Source organism: Cebidichthys violaceus, unplaced genomic scaffold, assembly GCF_023349555.1.
Source record: "Cebidichthys violaceus isolate CVI_PGR_0920_01 unplaced genomic scaffold, fCebVio1.0.p SCAF_7, whole genome shotgun sequence".
In the NCBI taxonomy this organism is placed as follows: Eukaryota; Metazoa; Chordata; class Actinopteri; order Perciformes; family Stichaeidae; genus Cebidichthys; species Cebidichthys violaceus.
Genome location: NW_027176927.1, coordinates 7,172,870 through 7,187,869, shown reverse-complemented (window position 1 = coordinate 7,187,869; position 15,000 = coordinate 7,172,870). Strand labels below are relative to the sequence as shown.

Genomic DNA, 15,000 nt, shown 5'->3' with positions numbered 1-15,000 from the left:
AGCGTTACTACTGTGTTAATGTTTCTATCATGTTGTTTTTATGGTCTGGTTAATATTGTTCCCTCTGATGTGAATAATATTTGAATGGTGCCCTCGAGTGTGTGGATGAATGCGTGTTTTAGCGCCGCAGTTTTGCTGGAATGTGCAGAGGCCAGTTGAATGTGTTATTTGGGTTTTATGTTATTCTACCTGCTTTGTTGTCATATATGTCTTGTGCGTTTGTTCTTGTCATTGTGTTAATTACATTGATTTTGACTAAATGCATTGCCCATTAATGACGCAGCATCCCGTCATGCTGGCGTCATAATGATGTTATTAGGAGGTGGTTCAACTGTAGTAGGACAGCACTGAAGGCCCAGGTATAAAACACACGGCCCGCCACTGGTGTATGTGAGAATGTGTGCTTTTATTTTCCTGCCTTCCCACATGTTGCATTTTGTGACATGTTTTTCCCGTTGTGTCTCTTGATGATTCATTCTTAATCGCATTGACCTTTTGTGTATTCTTCATTTTGTTCCCATAACATTTTTAAAAGGCCTATTTTTTCACCTTTTTTTTTTATTTTTTTTTTAAGATCACCACACTGAGAATCAGATGTTTATATTTTCTGAATAGTAAACAACTTTCTATTTGCTGCGGTCACCTGCGGTCACCGTCTTCTCACACGCCATAACATCTTACTGTGGTTTGTTGAAGATTTGCTCTTCTCTAACCAAACCAATTCCACATTGTTGAGCAATTTCTCCAGTTGTGTGCCATTAAATCATTGCAGAAGAAGAAGAGGGGGTATGGAGATGAAGTCATTTTAAAAAAGTGCCAGTCAACCCTCAAATGGTGGAAAACGGTCTAAAAATGTGATGAAAATATGGAATTTTATCTTTGTTTCATGTATTAGAATTGAGGAAGGTTACAGTCTCCTCATTGCTCCATACAGCTGTTACTCTATTCAATAGAATCTTGAGTAACGTTTAAGTCGCTGACACGTTTATATATTTTATAGATTCATCTTTTTAACCATCTGTCAATCATAAAAATATTTTGCGATTTAAAAAAAAAAAAAAAAGAAAGTTTGTGAATATTCAGCTTTACCAATGAAGTTTTTAATGTGCGTTCATTATAAACAAAATAATTAAGTTTTTCCACTTGCATCACTTATAACTTGTGATAAGTCACTCTACTGAGCTGCCACGGTGTTGTCCTGGATGTTGTGGAGAAGCTTTTGAATCAGCCTCGTGTGCAGAAAGCATTCCCCCCCCCCCCCCCCCCCCTGTTTGGAAGATCACCAAACCCCCTCACACACCCCGCAGATGCCAGCCATACCAGGCATTTCCAGTTTATCACACCTCGCTTTTTATGGTGCAGAAAAGATTTGCCTCCCTGTAACGTCTGATTAATGCACCAACGACTTATTAATTCAAGTTTTTAGAGGCCTGAAAAACACACACTCACTCTGTCGTCCCCGTTTTCTCCTGTTTTTAGTTCATCTCTTTCTACTTGCATTCAGACACACTCGACCACCCTGCTGCTTTGGCTGCTGCTGTCTGGGATAATTGGTCTGAAATCACAGCGTTGGTCAGGCCAAACTCTCTTTGATGCCTGTATCCTCCATATGGTACTCAACACACTCCGATAAGGAGTCAATATAAAAGGACAGTTATACAGTTCTAAAGGTGCTGGTTTAGCTGCAGAGTCAAGGTCTTCTGTCATTCTTCTGGTCCAACATCATCTTCTCTGCTGTGTGTCGGAGAAGAGGGGAAACTCCTAGCTTGTTTAACAATGATGTCATCACAGTAGTGATTTATTGGATGAGGATTGGGAGGGGGGGAGGGGGGACTGTTGCATTTGTCAATCTGGAGTCTCCCAGGAGAGGTCTTCTTAAAAGTGAGCACAGCTGGTACCCCTAACAGCATATCACTGGGAGTGGGACAGGAAGTGAGGTCATGATCTCTCTGTGAACACGCACGCACGCACGCACGCACGCACGCACGCACGCACGCACGCACGCACGCACGCACGCACGCACGCAGGCACGCAGGCAAGCCAATTCTTAATTCAATGGGGAGTTTCTGTCAGACGTATTTTTGTTTTCTAGTCATCCAACTGTGCGACTGTAATAACGGAGAGGAATGAAGTGAAGGGTCAGAAAAGCGGCCACAGAGCAGATCTTCACACCAGACCGCTCAGGGTAATGATGCGTGTGGTTTGAAATTGACACGTTGCTCTGCCGGAACTTCCAAAGGTATCATTTGGTGCAGCGCTCTGTTTTTAGGTGGAGCCGGCTGCACTCGGGCTGAACTCTCACCAGATTTGTCATAGTTGTTCCTCGCTGACCGCAGGATCTCTGAGTGGGGGGAGGGGGATCCGTCTAGCCAGGGGTGTGTGTGTGTGTGTGTGTGTGTGTGTCACGGAGGGTGGGGTTACAAGGAAGAGTTATGGTGAAATTCAGTTGCAGTGAGTATGGGGGAGGTGGGCATGTTTAGGTGAAGGCAAAAAAACCCTTTCAGCCTTAATTGAAAGGTCACCGTGGGTCAACCAGCAGCCAATGATCAAACAGGGTTTAGACTGGTGTGTTTGCAACAGAGAAAGATTGTGGGTTTGGATAGAATTTAAATGATAGTGTTTTTGTACCAAGTTTGTTTTTATGGTACCTTTTTGGGATATGAAATTGAATAAATCTTTGTTTGTTTTCCTGCTTGTGATATAATTAACCTCACAGTTGTTTGACCGGCCCCTCTGTGGTGGAGTAAGCAGATGTGTGTGTGTGTGTGTGTGTGTGTGTGTGTGTGTGTGTGTGTGTGTGTGTGTGTGTGTGTGTGTGTGTGTGTGTGTACCTTGTGGCGGAAAGGAACTAAGTACATTTACTCAAGTACTGTACAGTTTTGAGTTACTTTACATTACCTGAATATTTCCATTTTCTACCACTTAATATATACACTTTTTGTCAAATTCAGCAAATATCTCCACACTGTCCACTAGCTTTCTGTCTTGTGTGTGTGTGTTTGATACACAGCTCTGTAAGTGGGACACACACTAAGTGGCTCCGACCGAGCCTCACAACGCTATTCCAGCCAAGACGGGGGGAAAAGCCATGGATGTATAAGGAAAGACAGTGGGAGCAAAGGAGACAGTAAAACTGGAGGGGGGTATTATTTGGGTGTTGAATTCAAATATCAACAATCTTTTTCCAGAATTGTTGACTCCATCTTTCAGATAAGAACATATATTTCTATGGATAAGACTTTATTGATCCCAGGGGGGAAATTCCTAAGCTACTCATCAGTATATAAATGTAATTTAGCCTTATCAGCAGCAACATTAAAGTGATGGACACATGAATGCTTCAATAATTGTAACCCAACGTTAACCTTAACATGTAGATTTTATAGATCCATTAGAGTTATTTTCCGGTCTATAGGCGCTGTTAGTGTGAGTGTTCATCATCAACAGGCAGTGTGTGTAAATTCTTTAATTCCGCCTCATGTTGTTTTTTCCCCTGTGGACCAAGGCTTCTTTGAGAGAGGGAAATGGTCCATTGTTTTAGAGGGGAAGCACCGTTGGCAAGATTCCAGGAAATGTCCGTCTCTTTGTGATTGGCCTGTTGTGGATTGAAGGCGCTGAAACAAACCCAGTAAACGAGATGACTGTATTTGAGACGGCAGTAATTATCACACCGCTGTGTTTTTATGCCTGTTTATCACTCCTTTCTGCACACCGATGCTTGGATATACTGTACGTATACACGGCTCAGTAAGCACTCTGTTTGTTCACAGAGGTGACTCTGAAGGTTCACCTGAGCGATGCCAGCACCCACCAGCCCCTGGGAGGAGTCTCTGTACAGCTCTTCGCCAACCACACTTCTGTAACCACAGAAACCTCATCACCTGATGGCAACACCTACCTGCGCTTCCCCTACCGCCTCGGGACCCTGTTGGTCGTCACCGCAACCAAACAGGGATATGTGCCAAACTCTGTGCCCTGGACTCCCTCCAGATTACCTGGTAAGTGTGTGTGTGTGTGTGTGTGTGTGTGTGTGTGTGTGTGTGTGTGTGTGTGTGTGTGTGTGTGAGTGAGAGTGTGAGAGAGAGAGAGAGAGATATTTTAGGACAAATGTGGGAGGGATATTATTGAATAGCCACATTTAGATTGTTGGCTTGCAGGTTATTGAGCTCCATGTGTGCAGACCCTTTGATTTGTGTATGTTAGTGTGGAATAGAAATAGTGTGAGTTGATGCCAGGTGTGAGAGCTAATGCTGAGTGGAGTGCTCCATTACTAATTTATTACAATAGATGCCAAAACCCAGCAAGGGGGCTGCTTAAGCTTCCCTTTCACTAACGCACACACTTACACACAGAACACCTCCCAAGAGGAGGTAGTACAGTGTGTGTGTGTGTGTGTGTGTGTGTGTGTGTATATGAGTGTGTTGCAGTGGGGAGGTGGACTAGAGCGGGGGGCGGGGGGGGGGCGGGCGGGCTATTATGAGCCAACGGAACGGCGGCCAATTGGATTATCACGCTTACCAGCTCTGAACAATGGAGGAGTGAAAGGAAGGAAGAGGAAAGAAGTGCAGTTTGCAGGGTCAGACTTGTGTCCTGTACAGCAGACAGGATGGAAAGCAAGACTATTAAAAATGTATAAAGATGGTTTAATGACTTGTTATGTCTGATAGTGATCAGTAAAGTGTAGGTAGATTGCTGCAGTTAGTTTCTTATCTGATTGTGAATTCATTCTATCCGTTAATAGTGTGTACACTTTGTGGCATTCATTTGTGTTCCAGTGTTTTCCTCCATCAGCCTGGACCTGCTACCAGAAAGAGCTGCTACTCTGATGGTGTATGAAGATGTTGTGGAGATTGTTTCAGGCTTACAAGGTAAATTAAGTGTGTGTGTGGGTGGGGACTTTTTTTTTCCTGGGTGTATTCAGGTCATTTGTTTTTAATTTTAAACAATTTTCATGAAAACACACCGACTCATTTAAAGCAGCAGACTTGTTGAAACACTTGTCGGTATGTAATATGTCACAATATGCAATAGTGTTATTGTATTATGTATTATGTTGAGCTGCTCACTATGCACCCGAAGAATAAATTGTTAAATTACAGTTTTTGTGCTGGAAATGGTTTTCTTAAAATCTGATTTCTACCTGTTTATTGGTATTATTAATTCGGATTTTTAACCCATTTTTGATAACAAAAATAAACAACACTAATTTCACATTTGTTCTTAATATGAAATGATAATAATGCGTCCTACCTATACATTAAATGTCCTGCTGTCCTCCATCCACACATGCACATATATCCATCATGAGTCTGTCTTTGTTAGTCAGCCTCTTTGTTAAGGTGTGTGTGTAATTATATTAGATCAGGCTTTCTCGCTCGGGCAGAATCAATACACCCTCTTTGTGTGCTTGGTCTTTTGTGTGACTGACCGACTAGGGAGTCATTTAACATGTCAGCTGTGTTGTCCGACTAAAAATAAAACACAGACTCATAAATATACAGACGCCATTAACATGTAACCTCTCGAGTACACTGTCCACAGCACGTGTAGGCCCACTGTTTGTCAAGATGTTGTGAACTTGTTGGCCCAGGGGAGTGATAAACCTTGGCATGTGGCACGAGGACAGAGAATAAAAGAGGGGGAAGACGAGGAGGAGGATGATACAGTATGTGCTGGAAAATGGGGTTGTGGGTGGAGCAGTTGGAGGGAGAGAATAGGGGAGAAAGGGGGGGATGGGCAAAGCGGTGTCCAACAGAAGGAGGAACAGATGAGGTGAGAGGAAAATGGAGGGAAAAAAGACGAGAAGAGTTGAGGGAAGGGAACACACAAAGAACAGAAACAGGGTCATTTCCTTTCACAAAAACAGACTCGCAGAAGGGAAATAACACTCACACCTGAACGTCAAGACCAAGCCTCAGACCGAAACATGGAAATTAAAAGATGCACATGCTGCAGAGCCAAATTTCAACAACTAGAAACACAGTGAACTCTCATATACAGCTGGATGTGTGCCTCACTGCTCAGGAATGTGCACTCACTACAGTCGGACCACAATGACATCACCTTGCTGAGTCCAGCTAAATGCAGTTTTCAATGTTTAACCTTCTTTATGTATAATGTGTTAAAGGCAGGCAGAGGCTGGAGGGGGATAAAAGAAAAGGCAGCTATTAATTGCACAGAAAAAAAATATCAGAAAGAAGCATCGCACTGGTCAAGAGAAAAAAGTGGAGCAAGGCATTAACTCTACTGTATTGACGTAGAGTTGCTTCCATTAAGCCTGATTTGATGGCTACTTTTCTAAAAAGGCATTAGGAGAAAACGAGGAGTAAAGAATTGCCTTGTAAAACATCCTGAAATGAACAGTTTTATTAATTATTTGCCAAAAAGGATGTGAACAATATATCGATAAAATACAGCACCCTCGTTCACCCTCCTCCATCAACACGTCCATGTTTCCTGACGTCTCTCTGTCACTCCTCAAGGTTTCCGGCCTCAGCCCAAAGTTCACTTCCAGCGCAGTGCTCTGAGTCTTCCCTCCAACACGTCTTACGCCAACCTCACCGCTCTGCTCACCGTGGCCAGCTCCCCCTCGCACATCCAGCACTTTCCCCACCTGCAGGTCCTCAGCGGCAACGCCACAGGTGAGGCTCGAAACTGGCTGGATGGTAACGGGCTCGACTGTAAGAAATAGGGCCGAGGAGAGTCGGGCACAGATGACAGAGGGGAAAGCTGATGAGAGGGTGTGGGGAGTGAAGAGAACAGAAGAAGCAGTGGTACATGAGAGACTTTACCCTGGAGAGGCCTCTCTATCTGACCTCCTGAAATGTGTGTGTGTGTGTGTGTGTGTGTGTGTGTGTGTGTGTGTGTGTGTGTGTGTGTGTGTGTGTGTGTGTGTGTGTGTGTGTGTGTGTGTGTGTGTGTGTGTGTGTTTTCTCTGTTTAACACAAGCCTGCACGCTTTCAGCCAGTCTCATCCATGTCTTGTGTGTGTTGTATACATTTGTGTGTCCTTCAGCTTACCCCTCAAAAGCTCCCCCCTCCCCACAGTGACACTTTCCACCCGGTTTCCTTCTTTCCTGTCTTTCCCTTGTTTTCTTTCCTGTCTCTCTTTTCTCTCACAGCTCTCCTTTATCTATGCTTTTCATGTTACTCTCCCCCTGCTGTCTACTCCTTTCTCTGCTCCCCCACCTGTGCACCTTACTCCCATTCACTCGCTCTCACTTTCTCTCTTACACTCTTCTACTTCTCTCACAGAGACGGAGAAGAGGTTTGAGTTGACGCCTGTGGCAGCCATCTCTGTTCACTTATTGGCCAGCGACGGAGTGGAGCTGCAGGTGAACGAGTCAATCACGTTCTCCATCCCCCTGCCGGCTGACAGTGGCCTGAAGGAAAATGATCGCATCACTGCTTGGAGATTTGACCCGCGCTTGGGTACGTACTGAGTAACAAAAAAAGCTCTTCTGACGTTCTCATTATAAAGTCTTCTCATCTACATATCTATGTTAGTATCTTCCGCTAAGATATCTGAAAAATAACCTTTTTAAAAGTGCATTAGAGTATCAGAATAAAAGCACTAACACGAACCACGTGCATGTCCACACAGTGCAGTGAGGTCACAGCCTTTTGTGGCTGCGTGTCTGAGTGATGAATGAATTTATTCATAAGGTCATAAAAAAATTACCAACATGCGGCTCCACATTAATCTACCAATCAAAACACAAATAGTGCCACACATCACAAGATTGGACCGTGGATGTATAATCTGCTGGAGCTCAGTTAAATCTTGAACTAAACAAAGAGCTCTGCGGTGCTGGCTCCTACGGACCCTTCAAGCCTCTCTGGACCCTTTTGTTTATCTCAGCAATCTTGAATCTGTGATGTCAGACGTCACGCAATGTGACACACCCAGTTCTTCTTGGACAGGAGGAGCTGAGAGACTGTGATTAGATCATCAGTTGAGTCAGACGTGTCTGCACAACAAAACATCCTTTTTGTTCCTACATTAGGATCACATTTCCAGATCTACTGTACATTATGTTTGTGCTCTGTCCGGACCTATTAAAATTCTTCTGATGAAATGTACCGGGTTATTTGAGCTGAAACATTTGATGCTAAGGCTCCGTTTAAAAGTGCCCAAAGTATCAACATCCAGAGAGAGCTTATAAAAAGGGCTTTGATAAAAGCTGAGAGAACACACACACACACACACACACACACACACACACACACACACACACACACACACACACACACACACACACACACACACACAGACAGAGAGAGAGAACTTAATCAGGAGACAGGCCTTTCTGTTATGTTACTTATTTGGTGGGTTGCTAAGGAAGACAAGATGTAGCCTGGAGAGAGGGTCCATGACTTCTGTTGTGGAAATAGTCGGTGTGTGTGTGTGTGTGTGTGTGTGGTTATGTATGTGTTAAACCGAGGACATAAAACAGACACAACGTTCTTTTGAAGTCCGTCTGCTGCCTTGTTGGAGGAATACTTCAGGCTGATAAAAGCTCCTTCACAAAGAAGTTTAGTTTTGTTTACAAAGTGTGCACATGGGAGACATACACAAAAACCTGTTTGTGTTGCATAACTGACAACTCGCGTAACTTGTGTATTGTGACATGTTTTTGGAGCGTGAGCCAAAATTATGTGGCGCACAACGTTTTTTGTGTGTCATTTGTAAACAGACGCACCTTCAGTCTGTTAATGCAAATCAGCTCCCTCAGGTGAGCAGACTACTATTGGAACAAAAAGACCCTAACGTCAGCTGTGTTGACTTTGCATGACTGTGCGAGAAGCTGAAGTAATATACGGGCTGTATTGACATTATAAATGTTTGCATTGTGTCTAAACATTGGCCAGACTCTGTGCAGTGTATTGTATTGAGGCGTGGGAACGGAGTCATTAAATGTCGCTATTACAGGTCAGTCACACAGAGAGAGGACTCCCCTGTGGAAAGAATCAGACAGCCGGGGTGAATCCAGGCAGGGCTGGGCACAGGGCTTGGGGGGAGGGGGTGCTGTGCTGAGTCACACAGCGTCTCTCTTTGCCTCTGTTTCTTGAGCCGTTTCCCTCATATCTTCTTCCATTCCTCCTCTTTGTTTGCTCTTGTTTTCTCTCTTTGTTATGATTTCTTCCAAGCTCTTTATAGATATTTGTCTTTCTTCATTGAATATCCTATCCTTCCTTTTTTTTTGTTTGTTTTGTTTCCTCCCTCTAAAAGATCGATTCAGATTCCTGACCACTTGATGTTGTATAACTGGAAATAAACAAAGTGGTTCACCGTGTAAGCCCTGAGACCAAAAGGAGGGGAAGCGTGAAGGCACAACTGAATGTTTCCTCTTGGAGCAGAGTTACTGTGAGCCAATCAATCAGTGACTCTGGCTTTGTTGTGTTTTTTTTGGTACTGGCACTGCTGGAGCTGGTATTGTGCTCCTATTCATAGGCCCTCAGTGATATTTGACTGAGCATGCTGCCTCCATGTGGTAGAGATAAGTACTGCCAAAATAAACTCCCCTCACACTGCTGAGCAATCTGACTTTTGACTTTTTCTGTCAGCACCATCAGACCTGTAGCGAACATTGTCTCTACTGCTAGCTGAAGAAGTCAGGAAGCTCATCGTCAATTTTAGCAACAAAAAAAAAGTGAATCCATAATTTTTATGCTTGTCTACAATGTTGTTTTGATTTTATTTATTGTATCATTAGGAGTCCGTGTTAAATATGGCTAGGAATTTCTGAAAAATTACATTATAAATACATAATTCTTGGCCATATTGTCCTTACCGGTTTCCCATTATACTCTTCAACCGAAACAGGTATTAAATTGCATTATATGTGGTATTAAAAAGGTCTTAGAAAGTCTTGAATTTAACTTGGTGAATCCTGCTGTTGATTGATCGTACTTCTGTCCCAGTAACACATTTTTCTTTTTTAATATAAATAACTTAAACCTGACGGATATCTAAACATAGATAAGTAGAGTGCTGCTTTGTCAATGAGTCAGGTGGGAGGCAAGCCAATCAGTCACTTTGCCACTAATGCACTCTGTGAACAGGCACACTGTTTCTTATACAAAATAATTGTTGGGAAATTAAATCTCAAGCCGTGTGTGTGTGTGTGTGTGTGTGTGTGTGTGTGTGTGTGTGTGTGTGTGTGTGTGTGTGTGTGTGTGTGTGTGTGTGTGTGTGTGTGTGTGTGTGTGTGTGTGTGTGTGTGTAGGTGCCTGGATAAAGAGCAGTTGGGGTGACGTGCAGCGGGATGGCAACCAGCTCCGTCTGACCTACATGGCTCTTCAGCTGGGATATTGGGTGGCCACCATGTCCCCAATACACTCAGGTGAGCTTTGACATAGATTACAACACAGATTCTGTCATGTCTGTGTTCACATACAGTATTTAGAAAGAGTTAGAGTATAGATGTTGTCATAATCTTAACAAATAAGAACTACAGACTAACTTGTGAAGGAATCACACCAGCAGCAACACCAAATTGGACCAAGGGTGTGAAGTGGGGGGCAATGGCTTCTTTGTCCCTTTCTCGGACCGCGTCCGTCTTTGAATTCAACCTTCATTTGGATCTCAACTACACACCTGTAATGTTTTATGACTGCATCTTACATGGTTGTGATGCTATCAAAGTGACACAAATCTGTCCACAGACGGAAATATAAACACGTGGCTCAAGTGCAATTCATACTGTCTGTCTGACTTAGACGTCGCCATCCAACCATGTCAACGAGAGTCCACATGGAACCAACTCTATGTGGAAGTTTGCATGTAGCCCAAAATTTGTGACTGGCAAACTGTACGCACTGCATAAACCCCAACTGCTTGCGGGGAGATTCATTAATAACCCACATTTGAATAATTTATCTTTAAAGGAATACAAAGAAAGCCAAATGTTGTCAAATGCCTGGCAAACACTGTTATGGTACATAACCGCTACCAACTGGAATGGAGTGTGGATCAGAAAATGCACTTGCGTGGAATACCAAACCGTCATGAACCCTCAATTGTTGTATGAATAGAACTGCGTGTGCTGAAAGTATGTCTGAGGCTTCACAAGGTGAAAACAATAATGATGTTGCGAGGCTGGTAATAACAAATAATAATTACTTTTTTTACAGTGAGCAAAAGCTGTTTCATTAAAAAAACAAAACAGTTTCTTCATGACCTTTTGTCTGACCAACAGGTCCAGTGTTTGCGAAGGACATCAGCACGTACCACACCGTGTTCCTGTTGGCTATACTGGGAGGCATGGCTCTCATCCTGCTCTGCCTGCTCTGCCTCCTGTTATACTACTGCAGGTGTGTGAAACGCTTTCCACAGCAACACTAAAGCCTGTCAGAAGTTGCCTGATGTGTCTCCAAAACGAGGAAACAAAGGCAGCATTTTAACAGTGTCAGAAATATACAATAATATGAGTCAGTTCTTATGACTATGGTTGTGTGGAACATGTGAATGCACAACCGCTGACTAATTCATGCTTTATATTTATGTACTTGACGTTGTCCAGTGTATACTAAATATATAATACACATTAGTGTCTTTATCTGTAAGAAATCAATTTCCTTTGTCTGAGAAACATAATTTTGCATCCCTTCAGCATTCGGTCTCATGTCTGAAAACAATTTGTCATTTAGTCTGTAATTCTAAATGTTATGGTGTAGTTTTGTAAAATTAACGTAATTAGCCGTTAAAAGGTAATCTTTCTTTCTGCATGTGGCTTCTCCTCTTCATCCATTTATCCAATCTTCAGTTGCGATATCAGCACCAAAATGGTCAAAATTCATATGGAAAGGTATTCATAGCGGGTCATGTGACATAAGCTGGTTCGATTGCAGCAGAAGATATGTAGTGACTTAAAATGGTTGATTAATTAAATGTAAAAAACGGGTACTGCACAAGTACTTGAGTACTAATGATCCAATTTAAGTGCCTGGATTTATTTGTTTAGAGGAGAAGAATTTAAAGTCAAATGGATTCTTCTGATTGCATCATAATCTCTGTTGTGTCTCTATGTTGTGCAGGCGTCGTTGTTTGAAGCCTCGAGTGTCTCACCGCAAGCTCACACTGTCCTCCGGTCTGGACGGCAGTAAGAGGGACCAAGCCACCTCCATGTCCCACCTGAACCTCATCAGCAACGAGGTCTGTCTGACTTACAGAGAACGGTTCTATCGCTACTCTAACATGCACTGTTGTAGTGAACATTAGAGGAAATACTGGCTCCCTGTGTCACATCTGCCCAGCTGAGGGGTGAATCCTTCATCAAACATTCCTGTGGTGGGCAGAAAAAAACTATTTCTCAAACTACGAAGAATCAATAGTGTCTGTGATACGGTTACTTTACTAGATCTGATGTTTTCCTTGGTCGGTGTCTGCTTTATATCTTACTTTACATGGAGTATATTTAAAAAGTGTGTTACAGTTGTATATGTTGCACTCTTTAGGTGCAGCTGGAACTTGTTTCTACAGCGACTGAGCCCGACATGACCACACCAATGCTGAAGCCTTCCACATATGAGCACCAAGACAATCATCGCCAGCACAGCCTAATCCATCACAGCAAACACAGCCGCTCCTCTCTCGGCAACAGCCACCACGGCTCATCTCTTGGCAATCTGACGCCTCGCAGCAGAGACTACCTGCAGTCTGTGGAGACGTTTCAATTGAAGGCCGCCCTCTCGTGCGGAACAGACAGAGGCTACCGCCAATCATACACCTCCGTCTGCTCATCCAGCAATCCCATTTCAGATGCTTCTGCCAATCACGGTCAGGTGTCGGCTAACCATCTGAGCGGTGTCGGGATTGTTGATTGCATCTCCCCCTCCTCTCCTCCTCACTCCCCTAGTAGAGGGGAGGGATGTGAGTGCAGAGCTCCTGACTTCCTTCTGTCCCGCTCTGTGGACCACCTGGAGCGTCCCAGTCCCCCGTTGCTCTCCCGGCCGGGCCAGCTGCTCTGCTGCGGCTCTGTGGACCTGCTGAGTGGAGGAGAAGGCTACCCGAGGGTGCGTCCCACACTGGTGATCCCAGCACACTACATGCGCCTGCCAGGGGAGCACCCTCTGTCTGGTCAAGCCCTCCTGCTGCAGACTGATCAGCAGAGTGACTTGGAGACCATCCAGGCAGAGCTCAATGCCTCACATTCCCAGCAGCCGCTCGGCCAAAGTCCCACTGACTGCGCCCCATGTCCCACCAAACAGTGTGACGGAGAACGGCTCGGCCTGTCAGAGTCTCTGTCTATCCCAGCAGCGCTTGGGGAAACGGGTCTAGTGGAAATAAACATTGAGGACACCTTGTGGGCTGAAAAGACTTTAATGGAGCTAAGAGGAGGGAAGCCTCTGCCTCACCCACGAGCCTGGTTTGTGTCTCTTGATGGACGCTCCAATGCTCATATTCGCCACTCCTACATCGATCTCCAGCGGGCGGGGTGCCACAGCAACACGCCAAGCGGAGGAGGTCCACAAGGTAATGTCAGTGGCGGGAGGCGGGGCGGGAGGCGTGGCAACAGCAACGATGCTAGTCTGGACTCCGGCGTGGACCTGAACGAGCCAAGAGTGGGCCGCAGGGGGAGAGACGGAGGGCGGGAGGAAAGAGAGATCGACAGGTCGAAGGGCCCGGCACCAGCCATGGCCTACACTCAGCTGGTGTATGTGGATGATCTGGACGGGGGAGGCAGCGAGGAGGAGTCGCCACAGTGCAGCCCACAGGACAATAAAACAGGAGCCGTCCTGTCAGCCAAAGCAGAGGGTCAGAGAGGGGACCAGGGGGATGTGGAAGGGGTGCAAATACAAGAGGAACCACCCTCACTTTCCTCTTCATCCCCTGCTTCTCCTTCTCCTCCCCTGCCAACACCAGAGGGAGAGACGTTCAGGACTGATCATGCGCTGCTGTCAGTCTCTCCTGATGATGACGATGCAGCGCAGGAGGATGGAGAGGGGGAGAAGAAGAGTCCCTGGCAGAGGAGAGAGGAGAGACCCCTGCTGTCCTTCAACATGAAATGATCCACAGACGACCACTTCAAGGATAGGACCTCATCTTTTCTTAATACAATACTTGCATGCCCTTATGCAAATTGAAAGTATTTTTGGTTGCTGTAATTGTTCCTCCTGTGAATACTGGCCCTTCTTAAAGCAACAAATCCACAGTCATTATTCTTTGCTAAAATGCCGGCTTAAAGGCTTTAGCCATCTGAGTTCGTCAAATATAGTCAGAATTTCCCAGAATTTGTCTTTTTAGATGGCTAGAGGACTTTGTTAATCCAAAAAGGATTCCAGCAGCAACAATAAAAGCATAAGAGGTAAATAAGTAGATAGAGTAGTACAAACAAATTAAAACTGAAGAACTGCCGCAATTTGAGTCAAAACTCTAACTTCAAATCTAATTTTAGTAACATACCTTAATAGCATCTCAGCACACAGACATAATACTTTTTTTTTTTTTTGTCGATCTGACTTACACTTCCTAATATCATTATCTCCAATGTCCATTATGAATAAAAGGTCCATAAATCCACTTAGAAATCATAGCAAAAGGATGCTCTTTTTAACTCCAGAACTAGCCTGAGAATCATCACCTTTTTAAGTTTTCTTCAGTTTTACAGTAATCCAATTATTGCTGCCCATACCTTGGATTTTTTTCCCCCATCTTTTATATAAAATCACTTCAGGACAAGATCTTGTTGCTGCCAGTGTAGACCGAAGGAACAATCATGGCAACTAAAAGTGTTGTAGATTTGGGCAATGTCAGTTTTGTTGCTAGATAGACTAGAAAAAAAATGTGAACCTATCCTTTAACCATGACGTCCTCGCTGCCCAGACCATAACGTGAAGGATATAACCATTTAAATTGAATCTTTGTTTTTCTTCATAGAGCACTGAGATAACATTTCAGCACTGGGATTCTAGTCCAGAGTATGAAATGATGATTCAGACCCTTCATGAACATCCACAACCACTTTATGACATTACCACTGTTGTACTCCATTTTGCC

The 15,000-nt window shown here is 44.2% G+C and overlaps 1 protein-coding gene across 1 annotated transcript in view; it reads left to right on the top strand.

Moving 5' to 3' along the window:
• The window catches only part of fam171a1 (family with sequence similarity 171 member A1), a 19,800-nt gene that overhangs the window by 3,095 nt on the left and 1,705 nt on the right, over nucleotides 1-15,000 (top strand). Inside the window, exons 2-9 of the mRNA XM_068735717.1 lie at nucleotides 3,771-3,998; nucleotides 4,776-4,868; nucleotides 6,483-6,641; nucleotides 7,254-7,430; nucleotides 10,229-10,345; nucleotides 11,201-11,315; nucleotides 12,039-12,156; nucleotides 12,459-15,000. The exon at nucleotides 12,459-15,000 is cut by the window's right edge and continues 1,705 nt beyond it. Coding sequence (XP_068591818.1) covers nucleotides 3,771-3,998; nucleotides 4,776-4,868; nucleotides 6,483-6,641; nucleotides 7,254-7,430; nucleotides 10,229-10,345; nucleotides 11,201-11,315; nucleotides 12,039-12,156; nucleotides 12,459-14,012 — 2,561 coding nt within the window. The 3' untranslated portion in view covers nucleotides 14,013-15,000. The remainder of the gene's footprint in view (nucleotides 1-3,770; nucleotides 3,999-4,775; nucleotides 4,869-6,482; nucleotides 6,642-7,253; nucleotides 7,431-10,228; nucleotides 10,346-11,200; nucleotides 11,316-12,038; nucleotides 12,157-12,458) is intronic.